This window comes from Leptosomus discolor, chromosome 19 (assembly GCF_034619465.1).
Source record: "Leptosomus discolor isolate bLepDis1 chromosome 19, bLepDis1.hap2, whole genome shotgun sequence".
Classification (NCBI taxonomy): Eukaryota; Metazoa; Chordata; class Aves; order Leptosomiformes; family Leptosomidae; genus Leptosomus; species Leptosomus discolor.
In genome coordinates this window covers 10,042,105-10,069,064 of record NC_141409.1, presented here as the reverse complement: position 1 = coordinate 10,069,064, position 26,960 = coordinate 10,042,105, and the positions used below count along the sequence as shown (strand labels likewise).

The following is a 26,960-nucleotide window of genomic DNA, read 5'->3' as shown; positions in this document are numbered from 1 at the left end:
AACTTAAGCCAAAAGTAGGGAGATTTTAAATAACGACTGTAATTAGTAGGGCCAAATTAGATTATGTTGTTGCACATAGGGCTGTTGGTGAAGGGCAAGGACTGTTTGGCCAGAGCTGCCCAAAGCCCATGGCACGGTCCCAGCCCTGGGTGACTTGTCCTGCAGGCTGGGGGCTGGCACCCTGCTTTGGAGGAGAGGAGCTGCAGGGAGGTGGCAGCTCTGCTCCCGCAGCGGTGATGTGGGGGGCACGGGGAGCCTCTCTGGAGCTGCTGGTGGCAGGGGCAGCTGGGGAGAGAGGCACGAACAAAGGGCAAACCCAAGGCTTTCTCCGAAAAGCCATCATTCAGCTCCAGATTTCAGATGGTTCATTTAATAATCCTCTCCTCGGTGTGACTTTCCTTCTAATTGCATTCTGTGCATCCTTATTTAGCCATTAGCTGCTGTTGAGGAGATACAGGTTATTAATTCCTCCCCTGCCCTGACTCACTCTGGTGCTTTACTGACGGTCAAGGTGAAGCTGAGAGGGCTGACGGGGTGGCCATCTCCGTGAAACTCTCATTAGAAAATATTTTTCTCTCTTTGCTCTCTCCTTGTCTTCTATGGGGGGGTTTATCACAGGAACTGATTACACCTCAAGCCCAGATTTATGGTTGGAAATGTGTGCTTGTGATTTTAATATTCTTTATGGCTCTTTTACTTCTTTCTTTCGGGCACGGTGAGCACCAGAGAAGGGAATAGTCAGAGATTAAGAGCAGAAGATGCCTATAAAAGATAGGAGGTCGTGCCTTGTGGTGATTTTTTTTTTTGTCAGTATTTTAACAAGTGGTGTTTAAACAGAGGTCACCTCCGATTTCTCCTTTCTTGCCGGAGCTGTGCGGGGTGGAGCAGCCCTGTGGCAGCCGTACCCCCTCACCCATCAGGGCTGAAGTCTGAGGCTGGTTCCCGTGATCGGCTCAGCCACGTGCAGGAGGAGCTGGCGGCTTTTTTGTCTGCGCTTCACATGGCTTTTGTATTCATCACTAATCCCCAGGGGACAGCAGGGGAGAGGAAGCACACCCAGCCATGCACATTTTGTAAAGATCCTGGGTTCCCTCCTGGTCTCTCTCGCTGCACCTTTATGCTCTGAAGCTTCTCTCCAAAATGGGCATCCCCCAGCACCTCGCAAACGCACGGGCAGCTGTTTGTGCCAGATGTTGGGGCGTTGGGACGATCACCCAATGGCACCTGCCTTGCAGTGAGACTACGAGAGCAGGCACAGCCCCCGTCTGCTCTTCCCACCCCTCGCTCTCCTCCCTCCCGTGTTGCCCCTTTGCACATGGGCATGGGTGGACCTGCCAGCCCTGGGTGCTCCTTGGTTCCCGTGGGTTTGCATCTCATGCAGAGGCACGGCAGCCACGATGGCTGGTGGAGTGTGAAATTGCCCTGCTCTGTGGCTGGGGTCACCGCGGCTCTTTTCCCTCCTGGGCTCACCACCTGGTCGTGGGTTTAATGGAACTCACTGCAGGTTTGAGCACTGTTTCAGAACGCTTGATCTGAAGCTGCTCACCAAAGGAACGGTGAAGTATAGCAGAGGAGGGGAGGCAAATTAATGCTAGAGACGGGAATCCAAAAATAGCAAATTTGGGGGCTAGCCAGGCCATGCATGAAATCTTTCAGGAGAGGCAATCTATCGTGAAACAAGGAGGGTGGGAGGGAAGAGGAGGAAATTGCTCTTGGGAGCAGTTAAAAGTTCACGTGTATCCAGTTTTGCTCCCCAGCATCAGCATCCCTCCCGTGCCGGGGGACCCCCGGCTGCCTTCGCTGCGGTGCCCACGGGGGACGGACCGAGCTGCCCCACTGCAGCCTGTGTTCCCCGCTGGAACCGGGCTCTGCTGCAACCCCACGCACTGTAGTCGCAAGGTGCATCCAGCCCCGGCAAAGCCATAGCCTGCCGTGGCCCTGTGCCAGCAATAATACATTTGGTTTAATTAAAGCAGTATTTTTTGTCTCCTTCATACATTATTTCGTTATTACTTCAGAACGAGCCAAGGAATTCTTGTATTCCCCCCACTCCTTCCCTTTCTCTTTTAATCTGCTTTCTCCCCCCCCTTCCTTTTGCCCTTTTGGTGTCCTTTCCCTCATCCCCAGGGGTTTAACTTTTTTCAGCCGTCACAAAGTTGTTAAGATGAGGAAGCCCAGAGTTCGTAGGGACTCATTCATTCTGGTGGGACAGGCTGCTTGCAGCGGTGGGAGACGCTGGTGGGAAGCAGCTCGGTGTGCCCCAGCCGAGCAGGGCAGGAGCTCGCAGGTAGAAAGGCTCCGTCACGGGTGGAGGAGAGGGTGTTTCTCTCTGTCTCAACAAGTCCAACACCAGACTTGAATTCGTTTTCTACTGAGTCGGTTGTGCAAGCACCAGCACAGCGGGGAGCGGCGGCTCAGACCCAGGGTCTCGGAGATGCTGTTTAGACGATGCGGCTCCTCACTTCAGTGCTCAGATGGTGCCCCGCGGTGAACCAGCCTCGCCACCTGGTTTCTCGTCCTGCCCTGCCAGTGTCGCCCGCGGGAAGCAGCGGAGATGATGTCGGCCTGGGAGCTAATGCCTCAATAGGAAAGAAAAAAAAATGTATTTGCAATGAATGTTTTGTTCTGAAGCACCCCCTGCTCAAGGGGATGCGTGGGGCTGGGCTGAGTTCGGCTGGGGCTGCAGGGGATCCGCTGCGAGGGGTGAGACACCAGTAACGCTGTCGTTCCTCTCCTTCCCCAGGCCCTTCCCGTCGGAGGAGACCACGGAAAATGACGACGACGTATATCGGAGCTTGGAGGAGCTGGCGGAGTAAGTGGCCTTGCCGTCCCGTGGGGAGGGGACACGAAAAGGGAGACGTGGCTGTGTAGTTCCAGCGTAGTCAGATAAAATTTGACAGCGGGGCTCAGAGAGCCAGGCTGGCTGCTTTGTCTTGCCAGGAGATTATTCTGCTCTTACAATAGTCTGTGTTTTCCCACGTAGAGCCCTGGGAGACATCGCTTTTAATCGGGTTGAGCCTCTGAGTGGCTCAGTGGGGGCGAGGGGGGCCAAGCCCCTGGGGAGCCCCTCCGCCCGCTAAATCCCACCGTTAGCTGTGAAAACCCAGGATGGAATTCCTCCTCCGAGCCGAAGCCGAGCCACTCACTGGGACTGGGATACCCATTGCTCACTCTGCACTGGACCACCCCTCAATGGCGCTTTGGTGGCCGCATGGGTGCTGGCACGTGGGTCTGCGTCCCCCGTGAGTGATTTTTGGACCATGACACCCAGCCCCGGGGCAGTCCCTCGCAGGGGAGGCATCCTGCCTGTCGCAGGTGATGCGGTGGGGTGCATGGTGATGCTGCTGGGGTTTCTGTGTCTGTATTTATTTGGATCTCTGGTGTCTGTGTTTTGGTGCCCGTGGTGATGATGTAACGGGCTTTTAAAAGCAACCTTGAACTACAACGTACACGGTGAAACGTGGGTGCTATCGGAATTCGATGGCAGCATTCCCGTCAGCCAGGGTTTTACTTATGAAGTGCAGCCCATTTCATATGGAGGGAAAGTCTGTAAGGGTGGATATGTGGCTTTATACAGTTAAATATTATTGTTCCACAACATAAATAATAAGGCTCCTTAATCCAATGAGTTCCTTATGGCTTCAGTTATTACAAAAGTAAATCATAAATTACTAGTCGAGGGAACAGAGTATCCTGGAATCCCCCACTCGTGGTTTGCTCCCAGCAGCTACAGTTTAATAAAATTTTAACTTATAAAGGGATCCTTTCAAGAATAAAATTCCCCCCTCCAAAGTTCTCAAAATCCCTTTACTATTGGGTTTTAAAATTCCTGATTCTCACACATAGGCGTGCTTTTAATTGGAGAAGGGTTTGTGTGTGAATCGTACGCGAGTGCTGGTGGGCATGGCAACCCCCTCCTAGAACCCGGGGTTTTGGCGTGGTGCACTCGGAGCGGGTTATTCGGTGTGGAGATGGGTTCCCAGCTTTAACTGCTCTGCTGCCGGCGGTGCAGCTCCCGCAGGGTGTCCGGGTGGGAACTTCCCAAACCGTTCCTCGGACCTTTGCTCGTGGCTGCGAGTTGGTCCCTCTGTGAGACCGGCTCAAGGTGCCCAAGTCCTGTGCTCAGATGACTTAGAGGTTAATTTCTTATCGATAGTCCTCTTCTGTCTCAGATTGTCTCCAACTTTTAACTTTCCCTTTTTTCCCGTTCTTTGCAAAATCCTCTTCTTTACTTCTTTAGTTAGGACCACTGGGGAAAGGCACGTGTAAATCAGCATGGGGGTGTTGCACAAATTCCTTCATCCAGATCTGTGCTCGCAGTGCAGGCAGGCTGTGCGTGGAAACACAACCTACGAAACTCAGACAGAATTCACCTGTAACTGTAAAACCCCCAGAAATGCCCCGGGGAGCCCCTTAGCCACAAGTGTTGCTGCTCTTGCTGCCTGAGGACACATCAGCAATAGGCCCCCTTTCTCCCTTTGACAAGGAGTGTCTCTCCGTGCTTGACAAGGAAACTTTCATTGGAAATTTGCCGGTCACAATGGTGCATACTGGGCACTGATGCTGGGCGCTGGCAAGTGGCGGGACCGCATGAGAAAGCTCTTTCTTAGCCGCTGCTGATCTCTGAACAGCTGAACAAGGGCGTCATTCACGAGCTGGGAATGATTCAGTCCATCCAGCATCTTTGCATTTAATATTGCTGATGATCCAGCAGCTTTGGGAAGATCTGAGTGCATCCGAAACGCTTCGTTGGAGGCGAGGAAGTGACTTTCACAGCAAGCAGTGAAGTGACCCAACGCGTGGAAGGAACCACTACCAAACAGCACAACCGGGCACAGCAACCTTCCCTTTTGCAAGAGACACCCCTCCATCTCTGGGTGTTTTTTCCATGTTAACTTGCTACTTCTGTGCAGCTGAGTGGTTATTTTTGCCTTTTGGATCATTTTGGAGGGATGCAGGGTCCTCTCTGTAAAACCACTAGGAAACGTACCGCTGCAAGGGCCCAGCCTGCTGCCCCCGCTGGCCTCGAAGGGCCGGGGTGCAGGTGAGGAGGGACACCCCCCATGGGCTGGACGCTGCCAAGTCACCCCCCAGGAGAGAGGAGTCTCCCAAAGGGAGCTCTCTTAGGGCATTGTGCTGCTGGGATAAAAAGCTCAGGGTAAATATTGAGCTGGTTCTAACAAGACATTTTGGGGGCTGGTAAAAGTGGGGTTTTTTGGAGAATGTCAAAATGCTTCGTTTCGACCTTACGTACTTAAACAGAGTGGTTTGGTGTCCCCTCTTTGAGATTTTGGGTGAATTCCTGCAAAGCATTCGAAATACAAACATATTTGTGACGGCAGTGCAGATTTGGGAAGCAGAAGGAGCCAGGCTTTGTCCCCGCTGTCCCCACGAGGCTCTAAAGAGTGAGGACCTTCATCCCGGCAGGCGGCGAGGTCCTTCCCAGTAGGGAGGAGCTGTGGCAGCCGGGGACAACAGCCGGCGCCGGGGCTGGGAGCGGATCGATGGCAGTGCCACGAGGGCCGTTGACGTGCGCTGCAGAAACAAGCTGCCTGCGTGGCAGCGCGGGATGGCCGCGGGGTGCTGGTGTGTGTAACGGATGTTCATGCCTTGATGAACCCGTTGTGCTTCCACCTTTGGGGTTTTTGCGGAGATTACGCCGGGCTGCAGGCAGCTCCCCAGCGCTGCGCCCGCCATCCAGCAGATCAAGGCAGGTAATTGTCTGGAAACAGTTATTTATTAAAAAGAAAACCCAAAAAAACCCCCCAAAAAACCCCCAAACCAGGCGAAACCTGAAAAACAAAAGAACAATTGGTGATGGAAAGGGGAGGGGGAACTAAAAGGGTATCAGGGGAGCTAGAAAGTTCTCAAATTCCCTGTTCTCAGCCCGCTGGCCCCTCAATTTGCTTTGCCATCAACCAGATGGCAGCTTGCAGAGAGCCCGGGCAGATGGCGAGGGCTGGCCAGTTTGCCTGATCGATACTGGGAGGAGCAGTAAAGGGACGCTTGTCCTCTGCTGCCTGATTTATTCCTGCGCGCCCTAACGCCAGACCCTCGAGCAGCAGCTGGATTTTGGGGGAGTTTGCCCAGGAAATGAGCAGGGTTTTGCAGTGGCAACATGCGGGCGCGTTCGCTGGAGCCTGCCCCCAAAAATCAAAGCGACCCTCGTCCTGAAGAAGCTCCCGCGGGTCTGCGGGGGTGTGAGCTGCCGCCTCCCGCCTGGCTAGGGCTGCTGGGCACTGATGGCAGCAGGCAGTTACCCACCTTACTGCTGAGCATCATCCCCACCAACTGCTTTTCCACCTCTCTTGATGGCTGTTTCAGTTGCCTCAAACCATTCTGGTACTTCTGAAGTTCTATTTAACATTTAACCTAAATTTTCTCTGCTGCCACTTAAGCTCTCTCCAGTTATTTTCTCTCATTAACTTTATGAGAGCAATTAATCCTGGTCTTCTTTACAGCACCGGTTCTTTATCGTGAATCTTCTCCACTTCATGGCACTGTCCCCCTGCGCTGGCACGAAGCCCAGCAGGCTGGGGTGGATTATATTTAGGGCGTTTTGGGTTGTTTGGTAGCTATTTGAAGAATTTGGAGTCAGGCAGAAGTGCTGTGAATAGTTTGACATGAAACATTTAATTTGCATATCTTTTACCTCCTTTTTTTTTTTTGGTTTAAAAGTGAATTGCTTTGAGGGGGGGAGAAGTTGCAGTGTTGCAAAAAGGGCAAAGAAAATTTTAAGCAAAGTGGCTCCTCGCCAAGCCCTCGGCTGGAGCCAGTGTCTGCCCCCCGGGGGGGGGCTTCTTCTCAAAGGTCAGTGTCCCCCACTCTTGTTTCAAGCTGCAGCTCACTGGGGTTTTATCCCCAGCAAAAGCATGAGGGATAGTGGTGTGTTTCCAAAACTTTCATTGTAGAGAAGGGGAGTTGCAGAAGATCTGCCTGGTCTCAATTTCTCAAGCGATGCAACTTGTTTGGGCCCAAACTCTGCCAACAGCCTGTCTCCTGCCAAGAGCTTCTTGCTGAAGTTTCTCCTACTTCTTTCGCTGCTGTCACCAGCGTTGTCTCCTTGTGTCTTCCAAATTAGTGATGTGCTCAGCAGAATTTCTCAAGTGCGTTAAAAAAAGTAATGAATAGAGGAGCCAAGGTGAGATGATAAGTTAGCTGCCACTTTTCTCATTATTTTTGCTGTGTTGGAAAAACCACGCCTGCCAGCCAGTTAAACAAATGGCTCTGTGGTACAAGGCACTCGGGCCCCAGCACTTGTAAATGCGTCTTTTCTTCTTTGTCACCAGATTTTTATACGTCCTGCTTGTGCCATTTCTAGGATCATGTTAGTTGCTGTAACTGTGTGAGGCTCATTCTTGAGATTATAATGTTCCGCTTTGCTTGGGGAACCTAAGACCTGGGCAGAATAGATGGCAAAAGGCTCCTCTTGCTATTTCCAGACGCGTGTCTCTGTCCAAGTACAATCTGGCTAATTAAAACCCTGCGAGATCTCGAGTTCAACAACTGCACATCTTGCACGCCTTCACCCTGAAACCTAAGCCTGCCAGATGTGCGGCAAATATAGGACTGTACTTGTCCTCGTCTGACGGAGGCCGTGAATGAGGGGGTTGGTCGGATGAACCATCTATTTATAGCTGTAAGTGCAGAGTAAGAATGAGAAAGTGGAGGATTACTGGGGTGAACTGGAGCCTCACAGCTGCTGGGCAGCTGCCTCAGGGACCCTGCAAATGCACTTCCAGCCTGGACCCGGCAGTAGCTCTGAGGTCTTCTGGCTCTTAACCTCGGCCACAGGGCTGGAAATCTGGGTTTGCCTTTAGTTGTCTTATTTTAGCTCCTCCTCTCTCCTCCTCCTCTTTCTTTTGCTCTTCCATCGGCGTAGCAAAAGCAGCACCGTGGTTTGGACGAGGTTTTGGTGTGGTGGGTTTGCCCCGAGGGCCGTGCTTGGTCTCATTCTTGAATTCTTGGGGCTGGTACAAACTCATCAACTTCCCAGAGCAGCTTTTATGGATGAAGAGGTCTTTCAGTGGCCCTCGAGACCCTCAAAGCCTCCCCCCTTACTCTCCTCATCCACGGTGTTACTGGCAAATGTGATGTGCAGCATTCCTTTAGCATAGTGGACCTGCTGCAGGTTATTTATGGGGGCATCACGGGCTGTCTGCACCCATGCCCTGGTGTGGGCAGCCCAGTCTGGAGCCCATCTTCTCCCAAAGCCCAAGTGCAGATTGTGCCTTCTGTTTTGGCCCAGTGCTGAGCTTTGGAGGGCTGGTTCCCAGCAGTGGGACCAGTGGAACCAGTGCCTTTACCCAGGGCAGTGAGGGTCTTCCTCAAACTAACTCAACTTTGGCATCCTATCTGGGGAGATGGCACCTGGAGGTGCCAGGGGTCACAGAGGGACCGTGCCCTTCCCTGTCTTGCTCCTTCCATGTCCCTGTTTGTCCCTTACTCCAGGGCAGCAGCCTGGCGTCGGTCCCTCTGTTAAGGGAACTTCTCCTTGGACTGGCTGCTGCCTGCTTGGGAGGGCATTTGCACCGAGCGGGCATTGCCAGGGAGGAAGAGCTCAGCCAAAAGCATAATTTTTGCCTGAAATTGTCTTAGATATTGAAAGCTTTATTCTTTTTGCTTTGAATGAGCTTTCCTGGCTAGGCAAGATACTGCCAGCCCAAAGCTGGTTACATCCATCCTAATAACAGTAATTGCAAATGCTGGCATTAGCTCCGAAGGGTGGATAAAATCCCTTTCCTAAACCGAGAGCTGTCAATGAATCTCCTAATCCAGGCAGTAGATCGTAGGCTCTGATACCCACGGGTAACTCACAGGCTCTGCTGCTTTTATTGAAGGAGTAAATTGCTTTTCTTAGTGATGAACGAGGTGAGGATCTGGCCTTCCTTGCTTGAGTTGTTCAGTCTACGCATGACATGCTTGGGATGCTGAATTTATCGCCTCCCACAGCAGGGGCCTGTGCTAAACATGGAAAATACCTGCCCCGCTTTCCCTCCCCTTATGGTGTTTAAAATTTACTGTGTTCTTAGGTTGCCACTGGCTGAAATCATCCTGATGCCTGTTCTCTTTTTTTAATGTCGGGGAGGGTGATATTTTCAACTCTGACAGACAAAATGCAGAGACCGATCAAAATCAATATGTGCAAAGCAGCGGCGTCGACAGCCGTGTGCGTGCACCGGCAAAGCTTGGCTGCTCTGGGAGAGGCTAATCTGCTCGTTTTACTGCTCTCCATAAAACTGGCAGCCTCTGGTCTTTCTCTGAGATGTACTGGGGATGTGTTTTAATAAATAAGAGTCCGTGGGACAAAGGTATTGTTGTTTTAATACCACCACGGCTGTCGGGTTTGAACATCTCTAGTGCCTCTCCTCTGAAATGAAGGTGTCTTTGTGGATGGCCTCAGGACAAGGGAGTTGTCCCTGTTTTTTGTCTCAGGCCAGAAATCAGAGATGGGAAGGGCTCGTGCTGGTGATGATGAGCAGGAACGAGCGGAGCAGCAGGGGCTCGGCCCCTTGGTTAGAGCAATGAGAGCGTCAAGGGGCAGGGTCTGGCCCCGCCGTGATGGGTGCAGTGTTCGTGTCAGACGGCTCTTGGCAGCTCTGTGGGCAAATTTGCTGTATTATCCCTTGGTGGGTGTTGCTGCCCCTTTTCTGGTGGCCCAGAGGAGCTCCAGGTAGGGCCAGACTGGGCCAGGTCTGTTGGGGCACCCATCCTTCTCCAGGCTCGGGCCAGGCAGCCTGTGATTTGGCAAAACCCCTTCAGCATCCCACGGTGCCACCTGGATTTCGCACAGTGGTGTCCTGGTGCATGGCCAGCCACGGTCCAGAGCTTGTGGCTTCTTGGTGGGAGAGAAGAGGAGGGGTCTTGTCCAGGCTGGAACCTCCAAGCAGCAGCAGGCCGGGGTCTGAGGCTTGGATGTGGCGCCTGGTTGTGCTTGTGTGAAGGAGAGCGGGTCTGGATGATGCTCAGGGTGCAGGGCTTCCACAGGACGCCTCGAGATGCTGTCTCCTCCTTCTGCATGTAGCCCAAAACGGTTGCTGAGCGCTCTCACGGCTGGCCATGAGCAGCTGTTGGGCGAAGCGGCCGCTGCTCCGCTCAGCATCACCGCAGCACTTGCCGTGGTCCTGTCATGCCCAGCCGGGCTTGTGCTTGGGACATTAACCCAACCATACGTTTCCTAACGACCCTTGAGCCAGGGAGATGATGTATGGAGAGACAGCCGGCAATCCAAGGTACGGGCGGGAAGGGAAGATTAATCAGGAACCGGGAGTTACTTGCTCTGGATAAGAAGCAGAGCTGAGAATATAAATATTAGTACAGATAATAACGGTGACGGCGACGCTTGGGAAGGGGAAGATGGATCACCAGCTATTAGTGGGCATTATTACAGCAGCTGTAATGCATCACTCTAGAAGAATGGGACGGATACATCATGCCAGTATATTTATTTAAAATCCCCAAACTTTTATTAAATAAATCTGTTTTTAAAAATAGAAAGAACTGTATTTAGAAAAAGAAATAAAGCCCAGTTTTGCAAACAGATGTGCTCTGGTGCTTCATGCTGTATAACATAGAGACATCGAGCGTTACAGTTTGAGCACAGTTTTACACCTAAATATATTGGTATGTAATTAATACCCCTGTTGAAAGAGAGCTCGTAAAATACATGAACGCTGTTTGATATTCCAGCGTTTCACACTGTCCTGATCTCGTGGGGTTGACTTCAGTGGGAGCCGTTAGCAATCAGCACCTGTAGATCTAAGAGCTAAAATTGTTGTTGTTAATTGCTAATTATTATGGGTTGAATTTTCAGAAGAGTTCTAAGACTTAGGAGCCACTGGGGGGGGGGGGGGGGGGGGTGTGTTTGTAAAGACTCAGATGGCAATTAAGTACCGAACACCATCACCTTTAAACACAAGCTGGGCCCTGTGTCTCGGTGATGCCTTTGAAGCCTGTGCTCGCAGGGGCATCTGCGAAGCGATGTGGCCTGTTTTGAAAATGTGACTTTTTTGCTGCCTAATTTATCTCTGATGTAAATACTGTTACTGGGCTCTGCTCAGTGTTGGGGCTGAGCATCACCGAGCCGAGTGTCTGGCGAGGTTGCCTTCTGGTGATCAGGAGAGTCTGCCCCTCCGCTGGGAAATGTTGGGTTAAACATCACCCGGTTGCCCATCAAGGCAGGAATTGTGCTTTAACGGGGGCTGGTGCATCACCTGGAGAAACTGGATCCAGAACTTTTAAACTTGGATGTGATGCCTGTGGCCAGAGGGAGAGCGGGGCCATGGCTGGAGGTGGCTGCCTGGGCTGGGCTGAGCTCTGCCCGTGGCTGGTCCCTGTCCTAAAGAGGAGAGTCAGGAGATGAGCAGGCGGCTGTGGGCATCTGCGGAGGCAGGTGGAGCTGGACCTGGTCTCACGTGGTGGCTCAGATGGTCCTGCTGGGGCGCTTGGCCAGTGGGTCTGTCTCGGCCGGGACGATTAACACCGAGCAAAAACTCTGCAGGGGCAGAGCTGGCCGACCGTGGTGGACTGGGCATCACAGGCGCGCTTGGCACAGGGCTCGGAGCCACTTCTTGGCTGCGTTCCCCGCTCGTGTCAAGCAGCGTTTTGCCTTTTCCAGCCTCCGGAGAGCAGAAAGAGATGTGCAGCGGGTACCGAGCTGGGAAAAAATGAGACTCCTCACGCAAACAGAGAACGTGGACTGAACATGTCATTGGTGTGGGCCAGGAGGGTTTTCTTACTGTCGTGGTTGTCCTTCCTCCTTGGTGCGAGAGCCGTTGTTGGTTTCCCTGATCAAGTGACAGAGAACTCTCTCTATTATTGCTAAATCGCTCTCCTTCTCATTGCAGCGAACATGATCTGGGGGAGGATATTTATGACTGCGTCCCCTGTGAAGATGAAGGCGATGATATCTATGAAGATATCATCAGAGTGGAAGTTCAGCAGCCCATGGTAACGATTCATATGTATTTTTAAAGCTACACCTTGATGGGGGAGGATTCAATTAAATAAATAAGTATCCACCAATGGCAGGTGGTGCTGCAGGGAAGCAAATTGCTTTGCATCGCTCCTTGAAACCGGGCTGCCTCGTGAGAGGTGAAAATAAGCCGATCTGGGATGGCGCTGGCCTGGAGGGCTTTCTCCAAGAAGTTTCCCAGCCCATTGTGTCATCTGAAGGAGTTTGGGGAGGAGGAAGGGAAAGGGAGAGCTAATAAGCCCTAAAAGACAAGCTAAAAATAGCAATTTGCTGCTGAGCCGAGGCGGCGTGTGTCACTTCAGCCCTTTCTGGGGAGAGGGGAGCGCGGCAGCTCTGCCTGCCCCGTCAGCCAGATGTGCCGTGTCTGCCACGGGGTTTTTCAGATCGCTGACAGATCTGTGCGTGGGGGATCCAGCGCTCGTTTGTGCCTCCTGCCGCTCCTGCCTGGGTGTCTCGGAGCAGGTCGATGATTACAGCGGAGCTTTCTGGGGCAGCAGGGACCTGTGTGGCTTTAGGGACAAGCAGCCGACCCCCTTCATTGTCTCTAAAAGCCTTTTGATGATGGGGAAGCCCGGGTGTGCAGCGTGCACAGCCTCATGGAAGGACTTACGTCAACTCTAAGGGCTCTGGTGCAAATATCGTGCCCCGTGGATGAGCCAGGAAGGCGCTGGTGGTTTGCATCTCCCCAGAGGTGCTCACAGCCACCCTCGCTACCTCTGTCCCCAGCACCGAGGAGACAGCCTGCCCTGCTTTCTGCTGGTGCAGAGCTGGACCTTTCCACCAGAGCATGACCTTCCAAATTTTCTCCCACCCTCTGATACTTGCCACCCCTAGGCTTTGTGCAGACTCTAATTGCTGTCTCCTGGCTGCAAACAGCACTGACAATGGCACATACCTCCCCATAATAAATCAGGATCAATGGACAGGTTCGCTGATCAATTAAATCCCAGGAGTAGGGTGCGTGGCTGTGCTGGATGAGGTGCTGGAAAGATAGGGCTTCACCCCACGGAGCCCAGAAAATGAGCCAGGCTGTGCAGCAGCGATGCTTGGGCTCTGATTTCTCACCTCTCCTGGGCTTGGCTGCAAGTGGTCAAGAAGACCATGACGATGGTGGTTGAGGCATTTCATCCCTTCACACCTTGTCTGCAGCCTGAGGAGCTCCCTACATGCCGAAAACCCATCTGGATCAAGGAGTTGGGCACAAAATATTCCCACTGGTCCTGCCAAAGCACTTGGAGCTGTTCACGGACGCCGGTGGCAGTGCCAAAGTCAGCACAGCTCGTTGGCCACCAGTGGTTTTACTGTCTTGCCATCAGCCGCAGAAGCCATTTGGCCCAAGAACTGCCCCTTGGGAAGGTTTTGGTAGGAATTTCTTGCATAAATGGCAAAAATGGGGGAAAGCTCCCACCCTCTGGGTGCCCTGCAGCCGGGTAGTGCAGGATTAGAGTCAGTGGAATTGGCAATTTTTCACTGTCCCCTCCATAGTGTTTTATGGTTTTTTGGACACCTCTGGGCAGTGTTGGAGTCGATGGCTCTGACTCCCTTTCCTCCCCTTCCTTGAGCAAAAGAGTCTATTTTTAATACAAGCACCCACATATCTGTCTAAATACTGGTTTTTTTTTTGAGATCTGTTGCAATAGCAAGTGTGTAATGCTAATTGGTTTCTTGTATTTCTGCATGCTTCAGATTAGATATATGCAGGTAAGACACATTGGTTAAAATATTGGTTTCCATCCAGCTGGTAGGTTATAAGGGGGTATAGAGGGTGTCCGTTCCTGTGCATGATCATTAAAACCCCATCACTGAATCACCTCCCAAGTTCAGAGACTGCACTGACAAGCTCAGCACCTCCCGACACGTGTTTTCAGCTCCGCTTTATGGGTGCAAGAGCAAGAGAAGTGACTTCAGGAGTTGGGGCTTTGAGAAAAGCATGTACTATCAGATATGACCTAAAATAATGAGAATTGGCAACCCTGGCAGGGGATTTGTGTAAGTCTAACGTATTATTTATGACTCGCTTAGACTCTGTTGTGAGTTTCATCTTAAGCAAAAAAAATAATGGGGAAAAGCAGCATTTGTCTCTTATTCATTCGTCTTTAGCTGATAGTATTTGGTGATGTGGCTATAATAAATGCAAAAAATGTAATGCTTGCCATGTTGAATAGTATAGCCAGGGTTCCTTCCTAATTTTTTTGGAAAAAAGTAGTTTCATAAACTGGTAGCAGTAGTCCCCTGGCTTTCCAAACTTGTGCTTGTTCTGGGTTTGTTGTCACCGAAGGCTGAACTGGAGCTCTGCTCCACATGAGCAGGTCACTGGACCACTCTTAAAAGTATCTGACCATGCGTTATTTTTCTTTTCTCTAGAAAATGGGAATGACAGAAGATGACAAAAGGAATTGCTGTTTGCTAGAAATCCAAGAAACTGAGGCCAAATACTACAAAACACTTGAAGATATAGAAAAGGTAAGAACTGAGCCGTCTTTTCTATACCATCGCCTTCCACATCGTCACTTGATCTTGCATTAATCTCGTTGTATTAGTTCTCGCTGCGAGAGCTGGCAGATGTGATGAGGCAGGATCGATGCGTTCACATGTAAAATTGGAGAGAAGGGGGATCCAGAAAACCCATCCTGACAAGCACAAATGTGCAGCCTGTAACTGTAGGAGCCAAACAGCATATTTTTTTCTGATCGCTGCCTATTGGAAATAGGCTGAAAACCATCCTGCTGTGTCCCCCCTACCCTGGGGTAAGAGACTCCCGCTCCTCGCTCAGCCGGGCCGCTCTCGCCGATAAGAGCTGTGTTTGCAGATGTCTTATCGCTTTGATTGCTACGGAATAATTTCTTTATTCTGGGTGTTTTTCAAAAGCGCTGAAGCTGTGCTGACTTGTCATTGAAACTAATTGGATTAAAAGTAACATTTTGCTGCTTAAATTCATGGGTTTTAATCGAGTTTGATAAATGATCATGCCTTTCTTTTAAATAAATAAAAAAAAAGAACACCTCAGCAAGACAGCGGAGTCGTGGATACGGCTGGAGCCTGGAGGTGGTTTCTGCTCTGAGGAAAGCAGCAGGAATGGAGAACAATAGTGAAAATCAAGCTGCCATTTCTGATCACCCTAACGCTTTTGTTTCCTCCCCTTTCGCAATTATTCGCCTCTGTCTGCTGAAAGTTCCCACAAAGAAAAGCTGTGAGCAAAACTGGCAGGATGGGATAACATTTCCTGTTTTCCATGGAAATGTCCTAACATACATGTCGTTTATCTAAATAGCCTTTGTCCCTTGGAAACAGCCACAGCCCTTCTGGTTCAGTCTCTGAAGGAAGAGGGAAATTATTGCTTTGATACCTATTAAAAAGGCTTGCGAAGGCTTAGTAGGTTCTGACGGTGTGTTATGGGTAGAGGGTCCTGTCTTAGGTGCATTGCATCGGGGGGGGGTTTTTGTAGTTACAAGTCATGTAGACATTTCTATTAATATGTATTTGTTCAGAAAGGCATTTCCAGTGTAATCACATCATCGGCGCTCTTTCAAGGGCAAAATTCTAGTGAGATAATCAAAGAGCTGAAAAGATGCTTCAGAGCTCTTCCCCGCTGCAGCGAGGTGAAGGAGCTGCGTGCATTTAAATCCCTCTCCCCGCAGATTTAGCAGGAGAGGGGGTCTTGCACCTTCCCACGCCTGGAAGGGCCGCAGGGGCCCAGGGGAGCTGGGGGGAAGATGCACCCATGGGGGTTCCTGGGTCCTGCTTGGGTCCCCGGGGCAGCCTGGTCTGGCCAACGCTTTGTCGTTCATCTGCCTTTGTAAGTGCTTAAATTCATTAAAATTTGGCTTCTCCCTGCCCAGGTAAATGCAACTGGGGAAGCAAGGGGAAATGCCTCCCTGGCGCAGAAGAGGACTTGCTCGCTCCTCTCGGGTATTTTAATCCGTTTTCCGTTTATCTCTTGCAGAACTATATGAACCCACTGAGGCTGGTGCTGACTCCCCAGGACATGGAAGCTATTTTTATCAATTTGGAGGTAACGGCGTAGACGTTGTGGCTTAAATCTTTGTTCTTTTCACGGCAGCTCAGCCCTCTTCCTGCTTAAGAGAAGGCTTTCAGATTTCACGTTAGATTTGTGCATTCACCTGTAGCGGTTCAGTCCTTCATGTGCTGTGGAGCTTGAACGGGTTTAGGAGATAGTCCTTAACGCTCCATTTTAGAGCTGGGGATTATAGGAACTCTAGGTAAGAAAACAATTTTGTACAGACGATGTTCCAGGGCTGGGGCTGCGTATTTTAGCTGTACTGAGAGATGGTTTGGGCTCACCGTGATGAAAGGGTTTATTTCTACGCTGGCTCGCACGAGGTGTGGGTCGGAGCCTGCCCGTCTCCTCCGCTCCCTCCAGCCCTGCAAAAGGGACTTCAATACACAGGAAAATCCTTGGGTATTTATCACTGTATAGACAGGATTACACCCTTGCACTCCTGGCCCTTTAGGGCTGCATCTCACTAGAATGACTTATTTTAAAAACAGCTAAAAAGAGGAGAAAAAAAAAAGGAGAGAAAATGACTGCCTGATTAAGTAGTGAATGTGCAATTCTTTAGGCTCTGTTTGCCCACTCGCTTTGGATGTGTTTAAAGTATCGATTGTTTCTTCATTTTAGGACCTAATTAAAGTGCACTTCAATTTCCTGAGAGCCATCGATGTCTCTATGATGTCTGGAGGAAGCAGCCTGGCAAAAGTGTTTCTGGAATTCAAAGAGAGGTAAAGGAAACCCAGTCTTTGGGCAGCTCCGAGTTAATATTTGCAGGGTCCATCTTAAAATTTGGAACAGAAATGCCGATCACAGCAGTCCAGCTTTGCATCCTCCACAGCTAAATGCTCTCAGACAGCCGAAACATCACTCAGTGCCAGCAGCCAAATCCAGCCACAGCCACCTCAGGTCACCCAGGGGCAGAGGCTGGGACATCTCCTCTCTGACCGGCCTGGCTAAATCGCTGTGGCTCCTGTGGATGCTGGTTCCTGCAAGCCTGTGTCTGCCCCTGAATTTTGCTGGGCTCACAGCATCCCGTATGGGGCCGGCGGTTTTGCAGGCTGGACGTACCGTACGTTTGCAGGGATGTATCGGAGGGGATAAAGATGGGAACGCTACGGTTATGGTGAGCCGGAATGGAGTAAAAACTCTCTCGCCTTGAAGGGTTTAGTGTAATCTTCTCCTGCAAGCAGCAGCGGGGGCTTTGAGGGCCTGTGATGTGGTAGGATGACTTCTTTACAGGGAAGACTTTGCTCTGGTTAGATCAAAGTGATTGCTCACTGTAAGAAAAATGCCTATTTGGCACTGCTCTTGTCCCACACCTATTGCATGATGAATAAATGTGAAAGTTGCTTTTGCAAACATAATAGATTCTGTGTTTTGGCAGCTGCAAGCAGGAGTACCCCAGAACACAAAGATAAGGTTAATAAAAGCCTTTAATATCCTTAATACTAATCAAAGGCCTGATTCATTGTGGAATCGTGCCAGGGTGTTATTTCACTGTGATTAAACCAGTGTCTAGACACAGAAATGCCATTCAGAAGTCAATAACTCTAGAAATACCATCCGCATTAATAAGACACCGTAAGGTCAGATATTCCGTCATTCACAGACCCTCTTTTTAGAAAGGTAATGTTTTCTGGATTAAATTAAAATAAAAGTTTCCAAAGAAGAATGCAAATAATATAAAAATACTCATAAAACTCACTTAGGTGATTTTGATCTCCTAATTCCTGGCTTGGCTCCGTGCACGCCAGTGCTGTCCCTAGGCAGCTATCCGTCCCTGAGCCGGGGCTGCCTGTGCTCGGGACAGAGCTATGTACGTGAGGAGCAGGGAAGGGACACGGGAGGAGTCGTGGGGGTGGCACTGCTCCCCGGGGGAGATCTGTGTGGCTGTGCGGGAGCACGAGGCTCATTTTGGGGCTGCCAGCCTTTAAATAAATGTTTGCTTCTGTTAATTTGCTGGCGGGAGCTCAGCGGAGCCCTTGTGGCTGATGGATTTTGTGCAGGTGGGTGAACAAAGAGGCCCAGTTCCTAATGGAGTTTGCAAGCAACTTTTTAAGGGACCTAGAAGCCTTCCTGAGCGGCAAATGAAGGAGCCAGACGGGCGGCTACGAGGTGGTGATGGTGACTCTGAAGCTGCATTCAGCTCGTGGGGGTCTCAGGGACCTCAGCACCGTGGGAAACTGTTGCTTGTGAGGAGCTTTGGCTTGGGAAAGGACCCCAAAACTGGGCTTTTGGGGATGAAGAGCCTGGAGCCACCTGATCTGAATAGGCAGGGTCCTTTCCTACGTCAGGAAAGATGATGGTACCACATTTTACAGCAAGGAAGTGGGGGTGCAGGGGGAGAAAGCGAGCTCACCTGGGGAGACAGCGTTGCCCCACCAAGAAGGGAACATGGACGTCCGGAGTCCCCGCTTGGTTCCTGTATATAAGACCTTCCTCCATCAAATACATCCGTGGCAAATAGCTCTCGCTTCCCTACACATCCTCAGAGACATCCTGGCAAAATGATGCATTGCCCCTCCGCTTTGTAGGTTTGTTGGGTTTGAGTTTTTTTTTTTGGAAGGGAATAGTTTGTAAATCTCTTTCTCTGAAAGCCGGAGGTTTGAATTTATGCTCCTGAAGCCTCTTTGAAACTCTCCAAGTGCTGGCAAGGTAGATATTATTGTGTGTGTTCGGAAGTTGTCAAGGGGAAAAGGCAGAAGAATAATCTGCATTGGCTGCTGCTGCGCCAAGGACTGTGGCTCCCATAAATCTCTCTCTTTGGTTCCCTGCCGGGGTCTGAGTGTCCCATGTTTACGGAGCGACACCGGGTCAGGTGCTCCCAGATCGGCTCTGCTGAAAGACGAGGCCCCAAAATAATGGATGAGTTGCAGTGTATGATTGAATATGTGTCTTATCAGCAGCAATACAGTTAACGGCAAGGAAGGGGGTGAAACCCCAACCTGTCGTGCAGGATTAATGAGTGAAGCGGAGGAAAAAAGGCAAATCCACGGCAAAACTGCTCCGTTTGTGTCAGGTGTTTAAATTTATAGCCTGACGTGTATGTACAGTGCTTCACTGTGCTTCCAAAGGCTGTGACAACCTTTTTTTCCCAAATTACCTGGTCTCTTGATCTCTAGGTCCCTGTGGCCCATCCTGCAAGAACCCATGAGCTTTCTGAAATGTGTCCTTGGGTTTTAACAACACTTGAAGCCTCTCATTCTCTGATGAGGTGCAATTATCATCACTCATGTCCATTCTGGGCACTTATCAACAATCAAATTGTTTCTTGCCTTCTTCCTTACTTGGTGAAATATCCCAAAACCCACAGAGAGCGGGGCACACATCAGCCATGCTGGTGGCAATTGTTATTTGGGCTGTGAGCGCCTCTTGGGGAGCGGTGGTTAAATACATCACACTTGGGAGTGGAGGGATGAGCCATCTGAAAACGGGCTTCTCTGGCCACTCACCCCCTTCTGCTCGTCGTGAGCTGAATCATCCTCACAGGCTCCAGCTCTGGAAGCTTCAAGAGATTTAAATGTTAAAAAGCCATGCTATAAAAGAGTGTTAATACTTTACTAAGCAGTTATACAGGGGAATAGCTGTTTGCCTTGTCCTTTCGCTGTATATAAGTATATATATCTTTTATAACAGGTTATAACTGCCAGCAAGTGTTTCTGATTAAATCTGTGATTTCCCCCTCTACAGGCTGCTGATTTACGGCAAGTACTGCAGCCACATGGAGTACGCCCAGAACACGCTCAACCACCTCCTCGCCAACAGGGAGGACGTCAGGCAGAAGGTGGAGGTGAGCGGGCCGGGGACATGGGGGCCGTGACCCCTTGTCACGGGTTTTGGAAGGACTTGCTGGAGCTGAGAATGGCGTGTTGGGAATGTTTGAGTTAGCAAGAGAGGGGAGGGATGTAGGGGTGAGTCTGTGCTGCCCAGAGAGGGAGCAGAGTTGGGGGTTATCTTGTCCTGTTCCCCTGCTTGCCCCTTCATGTGCCCCCCAAACACACTCTCTGTCCTCCCCTGAGTTTACCTGAGTTAGAACAAGCCGGGTGACTTTATCTGAGTGGGACTGGCTGTGGACAAATTCCTCTCTGAGTCGTGCAGGGAGACCCAAAGGCACCGAGCATCCCCGAGCCAGGAGCCGCGTGGCTTTCCAAGGTCACACGCAGCATCGGGGCCAGTCGGAGGCAAACCCAAGTTCCCCTGGCAAACGCCTGGATTACTCCCCTGTCCTCCTTCCCCAGCGTAAAGGCTTAGTGTAAATAGGGGCTGATCCAGATATTCAGTAAATCAAAGGAGCCCCAGAAGGGATGCATTGTTTGAGCTCCTGTTTTTACCCAGCTTTAATTCCTGCTTTGGTCTTGATGCTAATCTGAATTTGCTGGGCTGTCTGTACACGTTACCTCGTTTTCCGCAAACGCTCTTTGATTTCCCTTGCAAAAGTAGCAACCCAATTCAGGGATAAAGCGGCACTTAATCATTTTTTAAAACGCATTCTCTGGATCTTGCATCAAGCCAGTGGCTGTAGCATCCAGTCGCTCCCGTGCTTTTCCTTCCTCTCCCTCCCTCCGCTTATCTCCTGGGGGGGGGGGGGGGGGGGGGTGTCTCAGCCGGCGCAGGAGTCACGTAATGGGTCTGGGTGAAGGGAACAAAACTTCCTGCGATCGCATTAGCTCATCTTAATGACTTAATGCTTATCAGCAAAGCCGCAGCGGCTGCCTGCGTGCTCGCTCCCAGCCCCTCGCAAATAAAATGCATTAGTTCAAAGCGTCGGGGAGGTGAGTTAAGCTAATGCGTTTCATTTGACATTTCCCGAGGTCGGAGAGCATTCCTGTGCTCCCCTAATGAACAGCATCTCATTAAGCTGGAGTAGCTCAGTTGCATGAGAATGTCTGTATTTTAGGTCCAGACCCTGTGCTTTATTCCTCGATAACCTCTGCCGTGGGCGCCCTGGCTGGGTGCCTGCAGGGACCATGAGCCGTTTGTCATCAGAACTGAGTTTACGGAAGCGAAACGCAACAGCCACGGGACGTTGGAGGCTTTTCCTGGGGGGGGGAGCTGTTGTTTTCCCCCAGCTGCTTCACCGCTGACGTGTTGATTTCTTTAATAGGAATGCACACTAAAGGTTCAGGACGGGAAGTTCAAATTGCAAGATCTGCTGGTGGTCCCAATGCAAAGAGTTTTGAAATATCATCTCCTGTTAAAAGTGAGTGTTTCAGCATTGGCACTTCTCTCCAGCTGCCATCCTTGCTGTAGCATCTTTTGGCTTTTACTGTGGAGAGTGAATCATTGCCAAATGCAGAGTGAGGGTTTTTTTTTTTTCCCCCTTCAAATGAAATAATTACTAGAGCTACTTAACACGACATAATATTTGTGCTGTCTTTTAAAGTACGGTGACCTAGGGTAATTCTGCACTTGTTAGCCACGAGAGGCAGCTAATGAATATAAAATAAGCTTGCATATAATCTGATTATGTGTGAAATTCCTCCTGTCAACTCCACGTAACAGATCTCTCAAGCACCAGCCGCTTGGCTTGTTCCCTGTCCTACGGCTACAGCCGCAGCCCGCCCTGGCATCCCTGCCACCGCCCTGGCAGCAGGCAGCCGTTGCCTACGGGTCATAGCCTGCCCGCTGCAGGCAGGGTGTGGGCAGCTTTCCTAACACACCCAAACTCTTCCCTTTTTTATTTCAGGAGCTGCTCAGCCATTCATCAGACCGACCAGAGAAGCAACAGCTGAAGGAGGCTCTGGAGGCGATGCAGGTACGGGAGGATGAGAGCGGTGGCAGGGCTGTGCTGGGCTCGGGGTGCGACAGAGTGTGGGACCCCTCTGCTTCTGTACAGCAAAAACTGGGGTGGAAAAAACATCCAACAACCCGAGGGAAGGCAGCAGCTCCTCCTTTTGGACATGCGTGTGTATATTGATTGCCATTTGATGCGATTGCTTCGCAGCAGATCTGTAGTCATCGCTGTTATCTTCCTCCTTAAGCAGCTGGGGAAGCTGGTATTTGTTGACAAGTTACGACTTTTCACTAATTGCTATTGTGTGTAGAGAGGCCGTGCCAGATTCAGCTCTTGTTTTTGCTAGGAGGGATCTGGAGGAACTCCAGGCGTATCAGCAAGTCAGGGAGGATTGCAGAAATGGGAGCCCGTGCCCATGTCTGTGCGGAATGCTGCCCACGTGCTGTTACCCAGGCACTGGTTGGGAATCCTTTTATCTAAGTATTTTTTTTTTTGTGATTAAGGAGAAAATGCTCTTTCCACAAATGAAGACTTCTGGTGTCAAAATTTTGCTTTGTTTAAAGTTTTTTTGAGCTTTCAGCCAAAACCCCCAAGGTCTCAGGAAAACCATCCACAACAAAAAATAAGATCATCTGAATGCTTTCTGATTTGGATACGTCCCCACATACACACTCGCACGGCGGGACCGTCGTCAGCAGAATCTGACCTGAGGATGATCATTAACTCCAGGGTTTCTCTCTGGAGAGCATTGCGGGGTTCACCCCTGGGCCTGCTCCCGTGTTCTCAGGTCACTTTGTTTTCTACCTCTGAGCCGCAGCTTTTGTAACAACGCTGCATTTCCCAGCACTTACATAAGTTGGGTGACCTTTTCAGCCATTATCCCTGCAAGCCCAGGGATCCAGAGCCGATATGTAGGTCACTCTAAAGTTAAGGTTGTTTGAAGGACGTTGCATTCGCAGTTTGCTGCTGCTCAGCCCATGACCGTGGCCTCAAACGAACACCAAACCTGGTGAAGTTGTTAAACCCCGCTTAGGCCTCCATAATACGGCAACCACTGATACCACTGCTAATAAATAAACCTATAGACGCTCTGGCTGCACTGCAGACTCAGCAGGTTTTGCAGGAGGCTGCCCACAGCCGTCGGCGAGGCTTCGCTGTTCCATCGCCCCATCGCCAGGAGAGCGCATCGTTCAGACCGCGCCGGTCTCGGCAGAGGAAGCCACGCAGTTTGGTTTTAAGGATCTGTAAACCAAGGCTTAACTTACAAGTAATGTTTTCCATCATGGATCCAGGCTTTCTGCCTGCTGTGCTGGTGGGCAGTGGGCGTTGCTGCCCTCTGAGCTGTGCAGTGGGGTGAATATCTACAGCCAGAGTGACGTTTCCCAAAAGGATTCACCTCCCTTTTGTTTTGTGTAGGTGGTTTTTTGCGGGGACAGTGGTTCAGGCTTAGCCTGAGGCCTAAAGCTTTGCTAAGTGAGCCAGCCTGAACCACTGTCCCCCACAGCTTTTCGCACCAAGCAGGGGCAGGATTTGCACCGAAAAAATTGCACTTTGGGGGATATTTGGTGCAGGTACCAACCCTCCACCTGAGTGCGCAGAACTGAGCCCCCGGATGATGGTGAGGGCGAAACGAGTTCCCAGTTAAATCCCGCAGCCCCAGTTTGCACATTGCTGTTGCTGTTTCAAGTCACGGTCGATCCTGGGGTTGCGTTTCCCGTTTGCCTAGGAGATGGCCTGTGCACCAGGAGGGAGCAAAATCTCAAGCATGATGGAGGATGCCGCTTCATAAGGCTTTTGGTTTTGTCATTCTTCATAATCATCCCTGCCGCTGGCCCGGTGGGGTATTTTGTGATGTTATAAGTATTGTCACGTAGATTTGTGATTATCATCTGTGATTAACCCTTCTTATGTTGGGAAGCTGAGGAAGGTCTGACCCGGAGGGGATGTCTTAAAAAAATCCCGTATTCAGATTTAATCCAAGTTGACAAGAGTTATTTTTGAGGACAGTGAGGCAGGGAGCAGATAAGAAGCAAACAGGCACAGAAAATACGCTCCGAAGGGTGTAAGAAGTTGTTTCAGTACAAAGGATAGTGTTCCTTCTCTTTGGTGGATCAAAATTTGTGTAAGCAGGGAATTTTTCAGGGCAGAACAAGCGCCATCAACTGTCTTCTTTATTTTACAACATACCCTTTGAGTGGTGGGAGATGTTGGAGGCCCAGAGGTGTCGGAGCTGGGGATACTCTCGTGGGGTGTCCCTAGGAGGGACAGAGCATGAGCATCCCAGCGCTCTCACCAGCTCGGGTGCAATCTGGAGCACGCAGGGAGGTCAGCTGGAAGCAACTGGGGCAGAGCCAGTATCAAGTGCTGTCGATGGCTAATGTGCAGCCGGGTGTCCAAAGCAGCTATTTTAAAGACCGGGGATGTTTTGACAGCAGAGACTGACTCGCAGCTTTTGTATCTGGGGGAGGGTGAAGGGAATTATGCGGGTGAAAGCTGGGAGGGAAGGATGCTGCTGGGGCAGGGGTGTAAAGGCAAGGAATACCTGGCTGCTCACCCGGGCTTTTGCCAGGTGGAAGCCGTGGGTCGGGTGTGCTGTGCTGCACTGGATTCATGCATTGCCCTCTTCTGGGAAATGATAAAAATTGCAGCAGCTGCCTGGTTCGGCACAAAGAGCCCCAGCTCAGTGTGTCCTGGGCTGCAGCTTGAATCCTGCTCCGACTCCTGAGTGTGGCTTTGGGGAGCAGGCGTCGTGTTTTCTCCTTTGGTAAGGTACTAGTTTCATCTGGAAAATAAACATGTTCACTTGTCTTTTAAGGACTTGGCCATGTACATAAATGAAGTGAAGCGGGACAAAGAGACTTTAAAGAAAATAAGCGAATTTCAGAGCTCTATAGAAAATCTGGTAAGTTGGAAAATCCTCTCGCTCCCAAGTCTAATTTGATTATTATTAACATGTTTGCTTGTTCTGTGCAATGACTGCTGAATCTGATCTGCTACCTGAGAAGGATCCCTGTGTGTTCAGACACTTGCTCATCATTGACAGTGTTTTTGCTGACGGTCCAGAAGTGGTTGCTACGCTACAAAACTCATTTGGCCATGACAGAGGGTGACTTCTCTCGGTGGTGTTACACTGAAGATGTTTCTCCAACTTTTTCTTGCGTTATTTGTGGAGGGGGGATGCAAGAATTCCCCAAATCAGCTATCTGTCTGCTATTTAAAGTGGGTTTTCTTCAGCTGTTATGAGGACAGAGATTAACCGAAAGTGTACCAGGGCCCGTTTGGAGAAGGGCACACGTAATATGCACCTAATCCCCAAAATCTCGGCCAGGTATTTTAAGGAGTATGTCACCCTCCAAACTGCAGAGGTATCAAACACTTGGTCCCATTACTGCACATCAGCTGACCCTGTGCAACCCATCGCTCACTTTAGCCCTGAACAAGTCCGTTAATTTAATATTCAGTGGCAGAGCTTCAAGCTGACGAGCTTTTTCCCCACATTTGCCGGGGGGTGGGAGGTGGGGGGGCTGGTCAGCTGCGGGTGCAGCTGCTCCGCCGTCACGCTTTACGCTGGGGTAATGCAATTTGGGGACTGACACCTGAGATGCTTCAAAAAAGGCTGATGGAGGGAGATGCTGGGGACTGCCCACCCCGAGGGCTTCCAGGAGGGGTCCTGGGTTTGGGGGGCTTTAAGCCTTGACTTCATTTGAAAACAATGAACTTTTAATTGATGGCTATTTAACAGACGGAGACAATATCCTTAAATTTCAAGAGAAACCTACCAAAAATTCTCTGGTGGGATGAGGGCCATTGCGGTTCACGTGTTTTGATTGAAGCAGTCATGATAATCCTCATCTGTGCGAACAATCAGGCATCATGCTCCGTAAAATTGGGAATGTAAATGGGGGCATGAAGCAGCCACTTCTCCCTCTTGCAGCAGCCAGAGAGCAGGTTTGACGTGCGGGAGATGGGATGTTAGCAAAGCAGTCACTCCTGTCTGCCCATCAATCCCAGGCACGTTCTGCTGGGGGTTTCCTTCCACTGCACCGGGCGGGACGTTGTGGAGAGATTGGTGTTAGGTGTACAGAGCCCACGTGGCAGCGAAATAGTTACGGACTATACCCACAGCTGGGTGAAGTATTTATTCTCCTGACCAGCAGTGATGCTGCACAATATTTTTTTTCCTGTAAGAACTGTGCAAGGGGACTGATTCTTATAGCTCGGCGGCTGTGCTGCACTGAGCAACGTTTGTGGGGGCTTCTGAGCTGAAAGACAAACTGATCAAACCCTTGGGTTGGGTTCCAGCCTCCCCAAAATCTCCAGTCACGGTTTGGGATGGGAATCGAAACTACAAGAGCCCTGCTTCTGGTTTTGTAGGAACTCCTGGAAAATAGGTTATTTTATGCAGGTTTTGCTTTCCGGATCCCAAACCTAGCGAAAATGCTTTGACTCCTGAGCCTTGTCCTGGGGTGCTGGTGCTGGAGCTCCAGGGATCTCCTGTGGTCCTGTTCCTGTGCGCCGGCTGCCCTTGGGGAGGGCGATGCTGTTCCCAGGAGCTTCAGCAGCTCGAGGCAGGGCTGGGGGTGATGCCTCCGGCACAACGTGCCGGCATCGTCCTGGCCCTGGCTGCGGATCTCAGCCCCGCTTTGCTTTCTGCAGCAAGTGAAGCTGGAGGAGTTCGGGAGGCCGAAGATCGATGGCGAGCTGAAGGTCCGCTCCATAGTCAACCACACCAAGCAGGACAGGTGAGTGACCAGCGGTGCTCAGAAGTTTTCCCAAACTTGACGTGCCTTCATTTGGCGATTCCCCTTCTGCTCATTTATTCACTTATTGCCTAGAGTTGCGCTGACAGAAGCCACCATCAGTGTGAAATTGCAGCACGGTTAGAGCATCGAGCTGCGCTGGCTGGGAGGCTCTGAGGAGCTTTCCAAATACTCCCCCTTGAATGGGGACTTTAACGAGGTGTTTGACTGGGTTGCTTGTTTATCTGCTTGCTTTGGGCAGGTATTTATTCCTATTTGATAAAGTGGTGATCGTCTGCAAAAGGAAAGGATACAATTATGAGCTGAAAGAAATTATTGAGCTGCTCTTCCACAAGATGACTGATGACCCTATGAACAACAAGGACATTAAGAAGGTAGGTGGACTGGGGATTAGCTCTGCTGGAGAGCATTTTGGAGCTTTTTGGGCCAGTCCTTGGGTAGTACATTCCCGTTAGCCTTTTAAAACAGAAACAGAGCTTG

At 50.6% G+C, this 26,960-nt stretch overlaps 1 protein-coding gene across 4 annotated transcripts in view; it reads left to right on the top strand.

Annotated features, from left to right (window-relative positions):
* The window catches only part of VAV2 (vav guanine nucleotide exchange factor 2), a 145,336-nt gene that overhangs the window by 107,495 nt on the left and 10,881 nt on the right, over positions 1-26,960 (top strand). For 3 of the 4 annotated variants that reach the window (XM_086475501.1, XM_086475503.1, XM_086475500.1), the window contains exons 4-14: positions 2,744-2,812; positions 11,847-11,949; positions 14,339-14,437; positions 15,918-15,986; positions 16,614-16,714; positions 19,677-19,776; positions 21,091-21,186; positions 21,673-21,741; positions 24,536-24,622; positions 26,377-26,462; positions 26,722-26,854. In XM_086475501.1, the coding sequence (XP_086331627.1) occupies positions 2,744-2,812; positions 11,847-11,949; positions 14,339-14,437; positions 15,918-15,986; positions 16,614-16,714; positions 19,677-19,776; positions 21,091-21,186; positions 21,673-21,741; positions 24,536-24,622; positions 26,377-26,462; positions 26,722-26,854 (1,012 nt within the window). Of the gene's footprint in view, positions 1-2,743; positions 2,813-11,846; positions 11,950-13,660; positions 13,676-14,338; positions 14,438-15,917; positions 15,987-16,613; positions 16,715-19,676; positions 19,777-21,090; positions 21,187-21,672; positions 21,742-24,535; positions 24,623-26,376; positions 26,463-26,721; positions 26,855-26,960 lie in introns of all 4 variants that reach the window. The other variant, XM_086475499.1, reaches the window with a different exon arrangement.